The 19,263-nt window shown below is 39.7% G+C and overlaps 1 protein-coding gene across 2 annotated transcripts in view; it reads right to left on the bottom strand.

Annotated features, from left to right (window-relative positions):
* Positions 1–19,263, bottom strand: part of LOC145768688 (uncharacterized) — a 40,525-nt gene that overhangs the window by 2,392 nt on the left and 18,870 nt on the right. For both annotated transcript variants that reach the window (XM_082580253.1, XM_082580252.1), the window contains exons 20-39: positions 19,005–19,205; positions 18,521–18,694; positions 17,799–17,966; positions 16,801–16,977; positions 16,344–16,544; positions 15,922–16,095; positions 15,046–15,219; positions 13,991–14,191; positions 12,692–12,865; positions 12,118–12,291; positions 10,436–10,609; positions 9,850–10,023; positions 9,394–9,567; positions 8,373–8,546; positions 7,831–8,004; positions 2,332–2,505; positions 1,698–1,871; positions 895–1,065; positions 342–515; positions 7–269 (exon numbers count right to left, since the gene is read on the bottom strand). In XM_082580253.1, the coding sequence (XP_082436379.1) occupies positions 7–269; positions 342–515; positions 895–1,065; positions 1,698–1,871; positions 2,332–2,505; positions 7,831–8,004; positions 8,373–8,546; positions 9,394–9,567; positions 9,850–10,023; positions 10,436–10,609; positions 12,118–12,291; positions 12,692–12,865; positions 13,991–14,191; positions 15,046–15,219; positions 15,922–16,095; positions 16,344–16,544; positions 16,801–16,977; positions 17,799–17,966; positions 18,521–18,694; positions 19,005–19,205 (3,644 nt within the window). The remainder of the gene's footprint in view (positions 1–6; positions 270–341; positions 516–894; positions 1,066–1,697; positions 1,872–2,331; positions 2,506–7,830; positions 8,005–8,372; positions 8,547–9,393; positions 9,568–9,849; positions 10,024–10,435; positions 10,610–12,117; positions 12,292–12,691; positions 12,866–13,990; positions 14,192–15,045; positions 15,220–15,921; positions 16,096–16,343; positions 16,545–16,800; positions 16,978–17,798; positions 17,967–18,520; positions 18,695–19,004; positions 19,206–19,263) is intronic.

Here is a 19,263-nt window from a genome sequence, read left to right on the forward strand (position 1 = left end):
GCGGACCTGTCGAAGTCCTTCTCCAGGGCGAGAGTTAGTTCCTCTCTTAGACGATTCCTCTGAGCAACTTCTTCCGCCGAACACTTGGCTGCTTTCATCATTTGTTTCTCTGCTTCCTTGCAACGCTTCACAAGCTCAAACACCTCCATGTCTTCGGGGTCCCACGTCATCAAGTAACTAATCGCGTCCGCGCGCTTCAAAGCGCTGTTCAACCGATCCAAGTTGTTGCTGGCCAAACCTTGCTTGAGCTTCTCTTTTATGCTACTCACCTGATGGAAAAAACATCGAGTTGTGACCTCACAATGACGAAGCGCTATGCAAGAAATGAAACATAATCTCACTTCAATTTTCCTGTTCTTGAGCTCTTCTAGTGCGTCATACGCGGCGTTCAGTTGCAAGGACGGGATGGCAAGGCACTCAGCTATTGGGATTTGCCACTCCAATTTTGCGATCTCCGCTTTAGACGAAGCTGGCCCTAATGAGTCCTCCACCGCTATTTTTAAGTCGTGCATAACCTGACAATAACAATGCGTCGCTTCGATGAAAACAATCAACGTATAGAAGCCATTGTTCTTTTTAACAAGAATTTTGAAATTAAAATCTCTTTCATTGCCTTTCATTTTTAAAAGCACAAAATGTGGTTTCAACATTGACGCTTGGTAATTAAGAGTCCTCCTCATGAAGTCATAACACGAAGTCGCGGTATTATTGCGCTGTATACAGATGCATAAGTTGCAGAGGGCAAGTTCAGTTGTTCATTACTTTTCGTATTTTCCAACCATTGCTTAACATTCGATTCTTGGTATGCTCCGATAGTGGGTATCAACTGGTTTGAGCAATATGGTTGAACGCACACTTGTGGACCCTTGTATTACGTCACAAACGCCCATTCACCTCGTTTACTCGATTCTTGAGCTTCTTCAACACGTCATAAGGACCTTGCATCTGCGACTGTGGTATCTCGAAGTCAGCTGCGAAAATCATTTGTTCCTGCAGCTTCACCATGGCAGCGAACGTAGCGTTTGACTTTGCTTCGTTGCTGCACGTCACCAATTCATTCATGATCTAAAAATAAATGTGATCATGACAAATAAAAGAGAAACACAGTGATAGTCTTGTGACACCACCATCATTCGGCGCCTCGAACGCCGTTCACATTGTGTTCCACACGAATCTGTCCCCAGGAATGTAGCCATGGAGGGGTTAGGGGGGCAATCGGCCCACAAAGTTTAACTTGCCACACCAAAAAATGTGTTAACACTATTACAACGTTTTAATGCACTTATAATTCATGTTGAATGATGTTTGCCCCCTCAACAGTAGCTTTCGCCCTCCTAAAATTTTCTTTTTAGCTACGTCGCTGCATGTCCCTTCTCAGATTTACATCGCCAGACAAGACATTCAATGACGGATGTTTCTTGGTTTTCTAACCGAATGGTCTTAAAAAATTTCTCCATTGCATTGACATACTTCTAACCCACGTTTCACTTGAAACGTTGCCTGCAAAGTCAAGTGGTGAGAGAACTGGTACGGAACTCGAAAGAGCGCCGGTTCGACACCGCTTAAGAGCATCCGGCTGTGTCTTTGACAGGACACTTAAAGGCATGCCTGAAGGTGGACGATTGGCTTCCTTGCCTTCCCGTCCACTTAATCTAAATCTTCAACCACCAGGTGCAATAAATAAGACAACAACTTACAATATCAACTCGGTCTTTCATGGCTTGCAGAGCTTTATAGGAAGAATTCAGTTGGATACTAGGAGTGTGAAGTTTTTCTGCTAGAGCCAGCTTCTCTTTGAGTTCGTGATAATGCTTGTAAGTGCAGCCTCTCTCGTTTGATCGACTCGTCAGATTCATCAAATCCACCGACACCTATGAAGAAGATAGCATGAGGTTTTGTGGAGAATATTGTCTCCAATGTTAATGATTTAGCGTCTGTAGATCCAACTTATCGCATGTGTGCCATACACAACATCGTTGTATAGATTTCCTTTCATACAACTTGGAATCTCTAAAGCGATGTATGTGCTCTAAAAGTACTACTGGACGTAATTAAAAATATAGAATACGATGATACGGGCAAATTTATACAGTCTTCACTTGCAAGCAACAACATTGCTTTGAACATGATAACCAGTTAAACAAAGCATTCAAATCAAAAGCGATTAATAAACTCGGTACGCTCATGTATTGAACCTTTTTTATGCAATTGCAAAGTTTTTTTTAACCATGATTTCTTTGCGATAATTTTTTCAACGAGAAATCTTTTGCGAGCAACAGGCTACATTTGAGAAGCATCTTTGTTCCAGTACCAATGACATTATTCGCTTACAATGCTAACACGATCCTTCAGGTTCTGGAGAGCATCATGAGCTTCCTTCAACCTGTCGCTAGGAATCTGGAAGCTCTCAGCAATAGACAGCTTTTCTTCCAGGGTTTCCATCGTATTTGTCGTAATATTGTCGCTGTTAACTTCTTGGGAAACGGTTTTCAACTCACCAAGGATCTACAGTAAAAGGTCAAATCATTGCGATATTTTTTTTCAATGAAAATACCACTATTATAAATAAAAACAAAATCCCAACGTGGGAACTACAGTCATTTCTGTACAATAAGTGCAGCTTCCATCAGCAGAACTCGGTGCTTTGTGTTTAAAGAATCTTACTTCGTGAAAAGAAAATCTGAGTGAAATGGAAGAATTTGAACAACTCTAACCGTTTAAGTTTTCAAAGAAGCAAAACGGAATCATTTTGACTTTTGAGGCTTCCAGTAGGTTTTTGACAACACGCGATGTGTCATGAGCATTGTTCTGATGTACATAATAATGATGCTAGTTCTTTTCTTTCCACAAAGTTAAGAATTCAATTGACTGACAAAAGCAGCGGTTGAGAACTGTGCGGCATGAATTATAGTCTGGGAGCCTACGACAGAAGATTTCACCCCACAAGGTACAAAAGGTTTGACCCCTTGAAGTTACTGGGGTCAACCATGTCACTCACAAAAAGTATGGAAGATTGACCGCGCCGGGTGGATCTGGACGCTAGAGCCCCCTAAAAAGCCCAAAAAGGGGGTTAATTTCACCCCATAAGGTACATGGACCAAACTTGGTGAAAACGAAGTTCTATGTCAGGACATCACAAAAATATCAAATCTAACAATATTTTCGAGTGGAAAGGTGATGTAAGACCCCCCCCGAAAGTGACCCCCCGGGGGGTTAATTTCACCCCATAAGGTACATAAACCAAAGTTGGTCAAAACGAAGCCTTATGTCACGACATCACAAAAATATCAAATCTAACAATATTTTCGGGTGGAAAGGTGATGTAAGATGCCTTCAAAGTGACTTCCCTTAATGTGACCCCCTCGGAAGGTGTATTTCACCCCATAAGGTACATGGACCAAACTTGGTCAAAATAAAGTCTTATGTCAGGACATCACAAAAATATCAAATCTAACAATATTTTCGGGTGGAAAGGTGATGTAAGATGACTTCAAAGTGACTTACCTTAATGTGACCCCCTCGGAAGGTGTATTTCACCCCATAAAGTACATGGACCAAACTTGGTCAAAACGAAGTCTTATGTCAGGACATCACAAAAATATCAAATCTAACAATAGTTTTGGGAGGAAAGATGATGTAAGACTCCCCTAAAATGACCCCCCAGGGGATTAATTGCACACCATAAGGTAGGCTACATGGACTAAAGTAGGTTAAATCATGGATCACGGTTAAATCGAAGTCTTATTTCACGGCATAACAAAAATATCAAATCTAACAATATTTTCGGGTGGAAAGGTGATGTAAGATGTCATCAAAGTATAACCCTAAGAGGGTTTATTTCATCATAGAGTACATGGACCAAACGTGGCCAAAACGAAGTCTTATAGGACACCACAAAATATCAAATCTAACAATACTCTCAGTTGGGAAGATGATAAAAGACCTACCCAAAAGTGAATCTCCTCCTATAGTTTAATTTACTTCATTCCTTACTCGAACCAACCTTGGTGTAACGGAAGTGCTATGCCAAGACAATACCAATGGATTAAATCTAAAAATATTTTTATTTAGGTTTTGGTGAAATACATTCACAAGCTGTCCCATGATGCATGAAATGGAACTATAGCCTACTTTACAAAAAGTTTTTGCATAAATCATGTTCAGTCAATCGAAAAAAGGCAACAGGACATGACAATACATGGCTTTGTAACACCAAAAACAGAAAGTACATGAGAAGCATATAGGCTACAGTAGTCAGAAAATTGATCGAAGATCTTGATACGACCACTAAATGTTGAATTAATCGAACAACTGACTATCCAAATCAAAACGTTTCGAAGTGAACAATTTGGAACGTTAATTCAGGCAGTAATGAACATTTTCCAGCTGCTACAATAAATAACCCAATAAACCCAATGTAGTAAATTTTTGTTTAATGCTATTTGCTTCATGTCTCTAATCAGTTATTGTAACTGTTCATTCATAAACAGAGATTGTTTGTGTAAATGTAAACGGTCGTTTCTTTATTCTTCATTGGCACTGCTGTCGCTTTCACTTTCTTCGTCTTATTCTTCGTCTTATTTGGATAGTCAGTTGTTCAATTTAGTCAACATTTAGTGGTCGTATCAAGATCTTGGATCAATTTTCTGGCTACTGTAGCCACGGCGCCGATCCCTATAGGACAGTGGGGACATGTCCCCACCATCTTTTTACATGTCTCCTCCATCTTTTTACATGTCCCCATCATCTTTTTACATTATTTTTGTAACGTAAAAGGGAAAATATTACCCGAATGTCACAATTTTACCAGTCAAACGTTTAAAATATATTGAAAGGAGGGGACAACATTTTTGTTTTATGCGAGGAAGCCCCAACCGTAGTATAAATGTTTTATTAGGCAGAGAAACCCTGGTGTAACTCGCAAATTGTATTTAATTTGGTTACGACAGGGCCACACAGTGCAAAGTTTTAGAATTACTTTGAAAGAGTCGTACAAGCATGTAGTGCAGTAAGTGTAGCTTGTGTTACTTTTGTATAAGAAAAAAGCTATTTTTTCAGTTATTATTACATTGAGGTTAAGAGCTGCTGAAATGTCTTTACCGGTTTGGCAAAAAATTGTATATATTGGAAAATCAGCAGTTGGAAGGCTGGCAGGCAGCTTTTTTTCAATTGAAAAAACTCTTACCCTACCCAATTTTTAAAAGACTTGTCACGTTCCAAATCGTCTTCAGTATGGACATGGCCATGGTCAACCTCTTAAACTTCAAAATCGATCGGTCAGAGTATTTTGCTGTCATTGACAGCTCGCAGCAAAATCTTACTGACTATTTCAAGTCGACCGATCTTGAGCACTACAAAATTCTACAATAATCACTCTTTAGTGGAAAGCTACAATCGCATTTGGTAGACGATTATCTTCAGTTCTTTGACACAAAGTCCCTTGCACAAGATTTTCGAATGATATTCAAGAAGATACCATCCGCTGTTCGGCAAATGTTTCCGCAAGTGGAACTTTTGCTCATATCACCAGCCCGCTCGGGTTCAGCTAAACGCTCATTTTCAACTTTGCGACGTATCAAAACTTTGTTACGATCTACCATGACACAGAAACGACCAAATCATGCAATGGTCTGCTATGTGCACAATAAAGTTTTGAATTCGATCAACCTTCATTACAAGCCAAGGATCAACCAAGGACTTCGTTTTTAATTCGACGGAGACTCGTTGCCGAGTTGCAGTGTTTGGACTTCTGCTGTCCAATGCTGACACTGACAATTAAAATACATCGCATTAGACTTGTAGCCTATCTACTGTAGGCCTATTTGTTTGTTTGAGAACGATCGGTGCCCATGACTGTAGCCTATATGCTTCTCATGTACTTTCTGTTTTTGGTGTTACAAAGCCATGTATTGTCATGTCCTGTTGCCTTTTTTCGATTGACTGAATATGATTTATACAAAAACTTTTTGTAAAGTAGGCTATAGTTCCATTTCATGCATCATGGGACAGCTTGTGAATGTATTTCACCAAAACCTATATAAAAATATTTTTAGATTTAATCCATTGGTATTGTCCTGGCATAGCACTTCCGTTACACCAAGGTTGGTTCGAGTAAGGAATGAAGTAAATTAAACTATAGGAGGAGATTCACTTTTGGGTAGGTCTTTTATCATCTTCCCAACTGAGAGTATTGTTAGATTTGATATTTTGTGGTGTCCTAGGACCTATAAGACTTCGTTTTGACCACGTTTGGTCCATGTACTCTATGATGAAATAAACCCTCTGGGGGTTACTTTGATGACATCTTACATCACCTTTCCACCCAAAAATATTGTTAGATTTGATATTTTTGTTATGCCGTGAAATAAGACTTCGATTTAACCTACTTTAGTCCATGTAGCCATGTAGTCCATGTAGCATTTGAAAAGAACAAAAAGATTCTAACATCCAATAGACTCCCAGTCAAACTGAAAGCAAAAATGTTCAACACCTACGTTTTGCCAGTCGTGTTGTACGGTCTAAAATGCGTAAATTGGACATCATCAACAATGAAAAAACCCACTACTTTTCAAAATCACATCATGAGAAGCATGACCAACAAAAGGTTACTTGATCACACAACAATAGAAGATCTTCTAACTATGACAAAACTACATCCAATTGCAGCAATAATAAAATCAAAAGTTTTAAAACTGTTCGGCCACACTAAAAGATCACAATTCGGAATCAGCAAAGTTTGCACAGAAGGCAAAGTAGAAGGAAAAAGAAAACGTGGCAGACAACCAAAACGATGGCAAGATAACATTCAATCGTGGACCGGACTCCACTTGACGACACTGGGCGAGTTGGCTCAAAACCGCCACTCTTGGAAGCAAATAAGCCATGTTGATGCGCAATCTGCCGCAGGCGGAGATAACAACTGATGAAAAAAAAAGTCCATGTAGCCTACCTTATGGTGTGCAATTAACCCCCTGGGGGGTCACTTTGGGGGAGTCTTACATTATCTTTCCTCCCAAAACTATTGTTAGATTTGATATTTTTGTGATGTCCTGACATAAGACTTCGTTTTGACCAAGTTTGGTCCATGTACTTTATGGGGTGAAATACACCTTCCGAGGGGGTCACATTAAGGGAAGTCACTTTGAAGTCATCTTACATCACCTTTCCACCCGAAAATATTGTTAGATTTGATATTTTTGTGATGTCCAGACATAAAACTTCATTTTGACCAAGTTTGGTCCATGTACTTTATGGGGTGAAATACACCTTCCGAGGGGGTCACATTAAGGGAAGTCACTTTGAAGGCATCTTACATCACCTTTCCACCCGAAAATATTGTTAGATTTGATATTTTTGTGATGTCCTGACATAAGACTTCGTTTTGACCAACTTTGGTCCATGTACCTTATGGGGTGAAATTAACCCCCCGGGGAGTCACTTTCGGGGGGGTCTTACATCACCTTTCCACTCGAAAATATTGTTAGATTTGATATTTTTGTGATGTCCTGACATAAAACTTCGTATTCACCAAGTTTGGTCCATGTACCTTATGGGGTGAAATTAACCCCCTTTTTGGGCTTTTTAGGGGGCTCTAGCGTCCAGATCCACCCGGTGCGGTCAATCTTCCATACTTTTTGTGAGTGACATGGTTGACCCCAGTAACTTCAAGGGGTCAAACCTTTTGTACCTTATGGGGTGAAATCTTCTGTCGTAGGCTCTCGGTCTATTAGTGGAGATGAGCCCAGCCTCATGGGAGAAACACGTGTCTATCGTCGTCAATTCTTGCTACACTCGGCGGCCGAGAAACAAATGATACTAATGGCCATTCACCTCTTCAACCCGATCAGTCAGGGTCTTTACCAAGGCGGTCGCATTTGCATAAAGATTGCTCGGCACCTCCAGCTTGCGAGCCAGGTCGATGTGTTCTTGCAGCTTTGCTGAACATGGAACAATGGCGGTGGCGGTCATTGTCTTCTCAACAATGGATTGGATGTCTTTGCAAACCTGAAAGAGCAGCGCTCAATTAAAAGTATAGCATGAGATGTACTCTATCTTGACCGTAACAGACATCATACCGTGTAAAGACCCTCACTAAACACGAAATAGGTCGTTTTGTTGTGTTTAATCACCCACAGGCACAGGTATAAAGCCATCGAATTAGCTTCCCGGTGATTATGATAGAAGTTCCACCATTCCAGGGAGGAAGGACGATATCAGAAAAATGCTGGTTCGACACTTTATTGTGCCACTTGTTTCAGCAAAATAAGATTTCGCTATTACATACAAGACGATAGCATACAATGAATGTTACAGATAACAATTTCAATCTATTAAAGTGAAAACGTTAGAAGCAATCTGAAAGAGTATCCCACCGTGTCAATTCTAGCCTTTAGCTTCTCCAGGACATAATAAGCTTGCTTCACTTCATCATGAGGAACTTGTATTTCTTGAGCGGATTCTAGAACTCTTTCCAGTTCTTTCATCTTGTTATAGGTCGCTACTTCATCGTTCGCCGCGGCGGTGGCCGCTTTCAGCTCTTTTCTAACCTTTCGTATGAAAATATCATCATTTCAACGACTGGACAATTAACATTTGCAACATTTCAGTGTCAACGTTTTCTTCAAAAAAGCTCCTCAACAACAGCAAAGATATGAAAATTTCAAATTATTGTATCTAGAACAAGAAGAAACAATCTTGCGAGGATATCAGTTTGACGATAAAGATTCGAACCAATCAACTAAAGATGTACTTTCTTATTGCATCATCTCACTAGACAGGATAAGCTGTTTGTCGTATCCAGGCTTACACCCGGTGGTTGAAGATTTAGATTAAGTGGACGGGAAGGCAAGGAAGCCAATCTTTGTGTCCACCTTCAGGCATGCCTTTAAGTGTCCTGCCACAGACACAGCCGCATGCTCATGAGCGGTGTCGAACCGGCGCCCTTTCGATTGCCGTTTCAGTGTTCTCACCACTCGGCTATGCAGGATAAGTTGATTGGCAGAAAACTAAGCAAGCAATCTACTGTATTTTCGAGATTTGATATGGCCATACAAACTCTAAATTTAAGCTATAAGGAAGAAACTTTTCTTTGTTTGGAATAAGTGGTGAAAGTACAGCATTGGTATAATAACATAGCACAGTAAATGTATTCACAACAGATAGGCAGTAGCTAAAGACAGCAATAGCCATGTAGGTCTACATCCCTTTTAAACTTAAATTTAACGAAAAAAACGCAATCCCATTCTTATGCTATTGGGGTAAACATCTGACTGACGATGATGACAACGACTGACGATGACCATGATTGGATTGACTGACGATTTTATGACTGACGATGATTGAATTGAATTGTTTTCCAACATCTTCCTAGAACAATGGGATCAGATCACTCACTTTGTCGACTCGGGACTTGAGCATCTCGAGCGTGTTTCGGGCGTCAAACAATTTCTCTTTCGGCACATGCAACTTCTCGGCCACTTTCAGTTTCTCTTCGAGCTTTTTGATTGACGTCATCGTCGACGTAGGTGCTTTGGCGTCACACGTGGTAACTATGAGGTCATTCATGACCTTTAAACAAACCAAAAAAAGTGGGTTTGAATCAGAAATACTACTTTTTTTTACAAATTAGAATCAGACGAATATTTTTCACCATTGCAATGCAAAAATGGCAATTTTTCACGATAGATCAGAATAAGAATAAGATTAACAATGGGCTGTCTGCTACGACACATTTAGTTATGAATTAAAACGATGCGTATTAATGAAACAATGGCAAGTCCTTGGAATAGAGAAATAGTCTGAAGATATTGCTCATCATCTTGAGGAACATCTTTGAGTCAATTCCCTCACCTCGTCACCTCTTCCTTTGAGTATCTCCAGCGCGCTGTAGGATTCCTTTAATTGTTCCTGAGGAATCTGGAGATCTTCAGCCTGGGATACTTTCCTCTCTAGCTTCTCCACGCAAGCCAGCGTCGCGTATGGATCTTTGGCTTCATCCGTGACAGCTTTCAAGTCGCTGAGGAACTGAAGGAAAACAGTTTTGCCATAATGCGGTCATTGAACGTCATAAAGTCACAACGTTAGAGTTTAGACAATTGATGAACTCCACCAATACACAATCACCGTCGAGCAAAGGGCTTGGCCGTTGTATTTGTCTCAAAATGATTTAAATTATCGATTGCCTTGTCAATGTTTTTTTATGATTAACAATAAACAAAAGATTCTCTTCAGTTGAAAAAACTATTTCATGAAATATTTGCATGGGAAGTGAAATAGCATACAGTACATCTATGAGATATACAGAGGAAAAAGAGTATTCTTGGAGTAATTAATTTGCGCCAAGTATTTAACACAACCAACAAGGTCTCATTGGACAAGCGACCCCAGTCTTTGTTTACATAGGGCTCGTCAACTAATTTTATGGCGTATCACTTACGTAATTAACGCGACACTTCAAATCTTCAAAAGCCTGTTCCGCTTCTTTCAGCTGTTCTTGTGGAATTCTGAGATTCTTTGCTGCGATCAATTTTTCCTGCAGCATCTCCATCAGGAAGATTGTGGCTGTTGGAAGTTTAGCTTCTCTTGTAAAACTCTTCACGTCTTCAAGTAACTATAAAGCATCATGGAAGATTTATTTGAGGAGGATTGTGATATCAATACTCAAAAAATCACACTTTCTAATTGGCGGTAAAATTACGTTTCGCTGGAGTCCGAAACTAAAAATTAAATCAATTCTCGTTGGCTTATTAAAATCGCTCTTAGAAACCATCATATCAGTACTTCAAGATAACTTTCTACTTTCACTTTACTACGCTGAAGAGATGGGAAGATCGAAACACTGGCTACCGTCCGTAGTTAAGTTTAATAATGTCATTTTAGACATTATATTAAAGTAAATAAAAAAGAGTCAAAAGTCATGCAAATTTCATTTTGTGTGGAGCTACATGTAGTTAAGAGGTTATTGTTATTTTTTTTATTCACTTGTTGATTTATGCATATCAGTTTGTATCCTCTGTAGATCCTTTTCTTGTATCATGGGCCAATCCTATATATGTTTGCTGGTACTCCCATTCAGTTTCTTTGAGTTTTAAACATTAATTGACTTATTTAATTTTCGTTTGTTTCGGGCTATAGTTGTACTGTTATCAATTTATTGTAATTTTTTCGTTTCGATCCAGTTGTGCTGAGGAGTCCTATTTGACGAAAACCGGTTCCACAACATAAATTATAACTTTTATGGAAATACTGATGAGAGTGTTAGCCTAGCCAAATGGTTTAAAGATTTAGTCTGATGAAAAAAACGATTAGTTTGTTTTCTTAGTGATTGCTTCTGTATTAGGCAGATCGCCCATTAGAGTAAGTGTTTTAGTACCAGGTCGTCTTTTCCAGTTAGTGTTTTCCACTTTCAAAATTATTGTTACGATGTTTATATAAATATTTTTTTATGTAATGTCAATATAAACAATTAAAGATACAATTAACAAAAGCAATGGGATAAAGCACCCCTGGTGGCAATTACAAAGTTAGGCCCTCCTTATGTTGAACATTGCGTTAAATAATATAACAAGACCTTCTAGTTGACGTGTGTTAGTGGTTAGTTATCATCGATCACACACTACTAGTTGCGCTACCACGTAACAAGCTAAGAGGAAAAAATCATCAAAAAGATCAGCTTTTGAAATATAAAGTTTGGTCGGTCAAGATCGTAGTCCGGAGGTTGTAGGTTTGATTTTATAATTCAACCAGTGATGTTAAAAAGAATACTATTCCTTCAACTGACTTTAAGCTTCACTTTGTCTTTATAGCAATTACAAACAAAATTAGAGATAGGAGACAGACAAAGAGCTAATCCTTGGTAGAGTATGGAGGAGCATAGCTGCATAGGTATGTAAATAACAAAGCTAAACAATAACAATGGTGGCTCAACCCATGAAAGGTACAGCAGGGAAATCCCCTTCGACAACATCACATCGTTTAGCAGCTCATCATTTAGTGAAGCGGATGGAATATGGTGGAAGTATTTTGAAGTTTGCTCAACTTTTGAAAGAAGATGTCTTAACCATAGGATAAATACTTCTTTGGTAAAATTTAACAAGCTTTAAAATACATAAAACTCACCACTTTAATTCGATTGTTTAAGGTTTCGAGCGCATCTCTTGGTGCTTTGAGCTGATCTTGCGGAATTTGAAGACTCTCAGCAGCTTTGATGTGCTCTTGGAGGTTGGAGGCCGCATCAACGGTTGCCATTCGGCTTTTTGCATTATCTGTACTTCTTTGCAGATTTAATATGACCTGTAGGTTAATAAGAAAAGTGATAGATAAAACAAACTCTTTTGTTAAAACTTGTCCCTTTTATAATATCACCACTGACAATCAAGGTTGTCAGATATAAGTTACCGGTACTGTATATTTCCAGTCCAACTACCACTAAAAAGTTGCCAAAAAGTAACCCAGTCATTTACAAATTGAAACAAGTCCAAAATCTGAAAGTTTTCCCAAAAAAAAACAATGATTTCAGCTAAAAATTGAATTTTTGGAAAGATTTGGTTTAAAATGTCACGAAACCAAGCGAATCAACCAGCACAAAACTCGCTTCTGCGGGAAAACCATGGAACTGGTTACTCTTCTAACAATAAAGCTTTTTCTATGATCAGAGTCACCAGCCCCTATAACATCATCACAAAGCACTGACTTCGTTGACGCGCGATTTCATGTTTTCCAAAACACAAAACGACTCTTCCATCTGGTCCTCAGGTATCTTGGCACTAGACGCCAGATGCAATTGTTTTTCCAGTTTTTCCATGGCGGCGATTGTGGCGTGAGATTGCTTTACTTCGTTGGCAAAGACCACGACGTTTTCCGAAATCTGGAATGCACAAAACATTGGAGAATGACAATTCGATTAGGACGCGCACCAAATACCTACTGCAACGAAACCTTGGCTACAGGCATATTGCTAATTAGCTTATTGCATAAAGCTGTATAATATGTCAAAAGGAAGAAAAAAATTTAGTGTTCTATAACATAAAAACAAAAATATTAAAATAAAATTTAAAATAAGAAATAAAAGTTAAAACTTCTCTTTGGCATTTTACCAGCCCACTTTCGACTTCAAGTACAATCAATGCATTGTCAACTGACTAGAACAACAAACTCTCTTTGAAGCACAATTTCAGGCTTATACCAGATGGTTGAATTAGGTTAAGTGGGCCAGAAAACAAGGATGCCAATTTTAGTGTTCATTTTCACGCATACCATCAAATATTTTGCCAAAAAATACAGTTGTATGCTCTTGAGCGGTGTTTGTTTGTTTGTTTGTTTATCTTTATCCTGCATTGCGGGAAAGCGGACTTGAGCGCTATGCATCGGTGTACGCCTTCCGACATACACCTGACCCACGCTGCAGCCGACTGCAAGGTCTGTTTTCCGGTTGTCTACTTTACTTATGACTTAAATTTGGTACTACCCATTACCCGAAATCGATCACTAGGTAGAGGCAATTATCGTTAAGTTTCTTGCCCAGAGAAACAACAGCAACTGCGGGTGGCTGGAGTCGAACATGCAGGCTCTCGACTGCGAGCCCAACGCGCTAACCACTCGGCCACTGCTGCCGATACAAAAGGGCGCCGGTGTCGATCCGGCGCCCTTTTGAACGTCGAATCAAGGATCTCACCGCTCGGCCATGCAGCCGGCTTTGAACCAATGACGCAGGTTCTGTCACCAAGATGTGAAGAGTAACGTTTTCGCTTGTTGTTGAAGTGTTGTTGCCTGTAAAAATTGGACCCGAGAGTGGAACCATTGACGCAGGTTCGACTACCGAGGTTAACAGTGTGAAGTTTCTGCTTTTATTTGCAATATTGTTGCTTGTAAATCACTCCATCGAATGATTGAACATAAATCATTGTGATGCAATAGTAGTACTGTGTAAGAGTAGAAGTAAAATGCTGCAGCAGCTATTGTGACACGCTCTGAACAATTGAGCATCACTCACAGCATCTATGCGTTGATTCAGTTCCTTCAATGCTTCTGCGGCGTCTTTAAGCCTCGCTCGCGGAATCCCGAGCTTGTCCGCCACATCCAACAGGCTCCTCAACCTCGCCATGCAATCCACTGTTGCGTTCGGAATTCGCGCTTCCGCGGTGAGGCTTGCGAGTTCTAGAATAGTGTCTTCCGTTCTCTTCTTCTTATCGGTCTAAAGAAATAACAATTGTTGCATCGCGTGTTTTAAAGACGATTATTATATTCTATATTATTCTTCACTTTAATACTGCGTTTATTGTATATTGTTACAATGTGTGTTTTTATATCGCGTTATATCCATTGCAGATTTGTGTTGCTAGCAGCGCTTTACAAACCAAAGAGTGTGAGCGTAGTCGTGTAGAGGCGCAGTTGACAACATTGTCACCCTGAATCCATTCCGACAATGTTGGGTGGTAAGTTGGAATAAACTTCCATGCCATCTTCATAAATCTCTGTTATGACACGATAGGGTATCGAACCCAAACATACCGATCCGTGAAAAGCACAAAGCAAGTCCCAAATGAGGTGTAACCACGTCGACTGCATAGCCGAGTGGTGAAAGCCCGGGAACGGCAATCGGAAGGGCGCCGGTTCGACACCGCTTAAAAGCATGCGGCTGTGTATTTAGCAAGACGCTTAAAGACATGCCTGAAGGTGGACACGAAGATTGGCTTCCTTGCCTTCCCGTCCACTTAATCTAAATCTTCAGCCACCGGGTTTAAGCCTGGATACGACAAACAAACAAGGTGTAGCCATCTACGAAGGTTGAAACGTTGTGAAAGAAATCTTTCAGATCACTCATGCCAATGATTTCCAATTGATAGAAAAGGCTTCGGTAATGATGTGATAGATGTAGATATGTTTTTGTCAACCATAAGACTTTTGACAACATGTCAATAGAGATCCTTTGCATATGTCCATCTTTTCACCACCTGCGTTACTCTTCGTCTAACATAGTTTAATCATTAAAGTTAAAAAATCAAAAGAAAAGAAACTCGGATCCACAACATAATCCTAACATTTCACCTCCTCGTCTATCAGCATCTGTAAGCTCTCTTGGACTTGATATGATTCTTTCATCTGATGAGCAGGAATGTTCAAACGTTCGGCCATCGCCAATTTTTCTCCGAGTCTTTGCAGACAAAACTCATTTGCTTTGGACTCTTGAGCTTCGACAGTGGCTTCAGTTAGTTCTTTCAACTAAAAAAAGTACATTTATATATTTTATTTTATTTCGACAATCTAGGGTCTGGTAGCATTCATGTCCTAATAACACCTGATGGCGGTAAACAGATCTGTGGCATAAATGAGTGGTGAGATATTGCTGAGCCCAACCTCATTGGTGAAACACCGGTGTCTATCGCTGTCCGACTGTGGGTAAAAGGCCAAAGTTGTTCAAACTAAACCTTTTTATTAATAAATAAAGCACTAAGAGCCAGACCCCGAAGTTGCAGCATAGTTAAAATGCTCTGAAAGCACTATATGGGACCAGCAGTTTATCAAAGCTTGAAAGCAACCACACTGTTTCCTCTGTGAATGGCAGTGTTTCAAAATATAGATAAGGCATACAAGCAGTGGCGTTGCTAGGGGGGGCGGACCGCCCCGGACGGCACGTCTGGGGGCGGCACTTTCAGACTACGATTTTTGATTTTGATTGTAATCTGATAAAAAAAAGCATTTCCTTTTCACATGCTTTTTCTTGAAGGGGCGGCAAAATCTGAATCCGCCCCGGGCAGCACATTCCCTAGCTACGCCACTGTATACAAGGACTTGAGATCTTGTGGTAGACACAGTTGTCCGAAGTTATCATAAAACTATCTGCCCCAAAGGAGCGCATCATTGCGTTGGGTGATGACGCTGATGAGAACATAACGCCATTAGTGATGTCACAAGCAATCTTACCGCGCCTGTTCTCTTCTTAACTCTCTCCAGAGCTTCGTGTGCCACTTGAAGTTGAGCTCGTGAAATTTCTAGACTCTCTGCCACTCTTATGCTATCTTTCAACCTTTTCTTGCAGGTGACAGTTACAGTTGGAGAGTTAGCTTCTTCAATTGCCTCGCTCAAATCCTCAACAGCCTGATACAGTGAACAGGTGCAAATAAAGCAATAAACGATGTTTATTCATCGTTTTATAAGAAATCTAATTTCCAAAATTGTAAAAAATCTGCAAATATAAGAAATGTGCTTGCAAATCTGTACGGACATTTTTTTGTGAAGCCAGCACCAAAAAAAAAACTTGAAAGAAAAAACGTAATGGCCGAAAATATAGTCAAAGTTTAAGAGGAAAATGAAAAATAAAAATACAGAATTTAAAAAATATTTACCTGATCAATGCGTTGGTTTAATTCATTTAAAGCTTCATAGGAATCTTTAATCTTGTCGTGCGGAATCTCGAGAGCTTCAGCGATTCTCAAAACCGTTTGTAGTTTACCGGCGCATTGAATGGTAGCGGTGGGAAGTTTGGCTTCATAGGTCGCACCTCGCAGTTCTTGTAAAGCTTTCTCTATGCTATCTGCCATATCAGCCTGAAACGTACCACACTGTATGCAGTTGCAAATATTCAACCTTATCTACACATAACCAGTAAACACACAACACATACTTTGTCTACACATCACTATACACATAGTATTGCAAATATTTTGAACACTGAAAACGTAAATGTAAAGTCTGTGCGATTTCTCAAAAAGAAATACAAGAAAGTGTCCGAGTATTTAATTTTTCTTTATAAATCGCGTCGCGTTTAAGAACAAACATTTGAATATTTAGAACGTTACTAACTTCTTTCTCTAGCCGTTTCGTCAAAATATCCAACACATCGCAAGATTCCTTCATGTGGTTGGGTGTTACTTTGGCTTGCTCAGCAAACGCTATTATTTCCTTCAACTTCTCTCTGGCGAAGGCAGTTGCTGATGGTTGCTGGGCTTCTTTGGTGGCTGCCTTCAACTCTTCTGTAGCCTAAAAAATGAGTTGGACATAGGCTAACTGTCTACCGTTCACATTTAGAAATAAAGAATTTCAAAATAGATGAATTCCCAAAAAGTGAGAAAATCGAATTCATTTCGTAACAAAAGAATTAGTTGCTTAGAAACCATGTCACAAGTAGCAGCGGAAAAGATAATAAATATTCTACTTCTACCTTTTTGTAGATCACTGCTATTTTTGACATATATTTGTTTTCGGTGTGATAGCCAGACATAAAAACAAACTGGATCGAAACTGTCCACATGATTTGATACAATTCTAAAAGCAGTAAACTGTTTCATCATATTGACGCAATTGGCAGTTTTCCTGAAATTGAGTAACGTGCGCGTGTTTGTAATCTGCAGGTTGCTGCAGCATATGAGGTTTATTAAGCAATGAGAAGGCAAGATTTAAATCAGCTAATTGCTGTCATACAACTCACACAAGTTAGAAAATAAATTAAGTGAACGATTCGCCGTTGCCAACGTGGCATAGAGGGTTAGGGCTAGAGAATACATTTCGATGACGTTGGTTCGTTTCCCACCCCTGTCATTACTCTTTTTTCTTCTTTAATTACTAAACAAACTTTAAAGCAAGAATCAACTCTCTAGCTGTGTGCTAGAAGGATCACAATGACTGTAAGCTGGTTTATAGAGAAAATTGTCTTATGTCAAAGTGCTTACCGGTCAAAACACCCCATCTGCTGCAGCAATCCACAGACTACAAATACGCATACCACATCACTTATACGTCACAATTGACTCTCTGTCTTGTCACAAGTGACGTGACTTTCACAAAGTCTTGTTGCGACTTACCTTTAGACGAAGATCCAACTTCTCGAGCAGATCACGCGGCTTCGAAAGATCTTCCGCAGGGACAAAAAGAGTCTCAGCTAACTCCAGTTGCTTGTGCAGCTCCTGAGAGCTCTGCTGCGTTGCTGTAGATTCTTGGACCTCTTTGGAAAGTTCTTGAACAAGCTTCAACTAGATAAGACATCAACAATTGGAATTCCCAGTAACGGCTACAAGTCATTATTGCACCAGCATTATTGTTACCATATCATTATTGCCTAACAACGTTATTATAAATTAAATCCCAGGACGAAGATGGAGTAGCCTACACCTTTCTTGTAATTCAATACGAAATGAGTTGTTTACTGTAGATCTGGGCAAAGAAATATGAGAAGTGTCATTATTAGAGAATCATCATCATCATAATCCATCGTCGGTTTGTTCCCCACTAGTGGGGGTGGCCGATTGTTTCCGCGCAGCAATTGTTTTAATCCCTTTTCTCCATTTCACCCTGTCCCTTGCATCTTCTTCCTTCAGTCCGACTTTTTTTAATTCATCCTTCACTTGTTGTTTCCACGTTCTTCTTGGACGACCGCGTTTCCTCTTCCCATCCACCTTTAGATCTAGTACCTTTCTATGAAAACTTCCTTCCTCCCTCCTTATCACATGTCCATACCAGTCAGACTATTAGCATACGAAATGTAATAAAACATTTTGCATCTTAAGACATCCATGGATGATCTTACCGCATCCATTCTCTTCTTCATCATGTCCAAGACGCAATAAGGTTCTTTGAGGCTTTCTTCAGATACCTCCAGACTGACCGCCAACCGAAGCTGATCTTTGAGCCTCCCGAAGCAATACATAGAGACAGTCGAAGTTTTCGCCTCTTCAGTTGCTTGCTGCAAATCCTCCTTGACCTGAAAGATAAAACTTAGTTTCCTTCTCGTGATTTTATCAAGCTCCACAATTTTACCATTTCATCATGTATTTTACCCCTGTTTTAATACATTCAGATTTTCACCAAGATTAATGCTTCTTACTGTAAATTTATGCCATTTTAATTTTTGCCGTTACCCCCATGTGGAATGACAAAACGCAGTAGCCTACCAGTTACGATTACACAATAACGAACAGTCCATGAGAAGTAAGATATACGTAGCACGTACAAAAGCTTAGCTCATCGTTGAATCCGCATAAAATATAAGAAAAGTTTATGAAACTAATTACAGTGTCGATTCGTTTCTTCAAATCGTCCCGTACAAGTTTCGTCTTTTTCAGCTTTTCCTCAGAAATTTCCATAAGTTCTGCATCACTGAGCACGTCTTCAAGCTTGCACAAACACGTCACCGTTGCTGTCGTCATCATCGCCATGTCAGTGACGCCAGGCAGCTCTCGTAGCAACTTCTCAACAGTTTCACATTTTTGGTTCTTCAAATGCAAACAACATAATCAATAGAGTAACCAGGGACATTAAGAGGATAATTTT

Source organism: Aplidium turbinatum, chromosome 4, assembly GCF_918807975.1.
Source record: "Aplidium turbinatum chromosome 4, kaAplTurb1.1, whole genome shotgun sequence".
In the NCBI taxonomy this organism is placed as follows: Eukaryota; Metazoa; Chordata; class Ascidiacea; order Aplousobranchia; family Polyclinidae; genus Aplidium; species Aplidium turbinatum.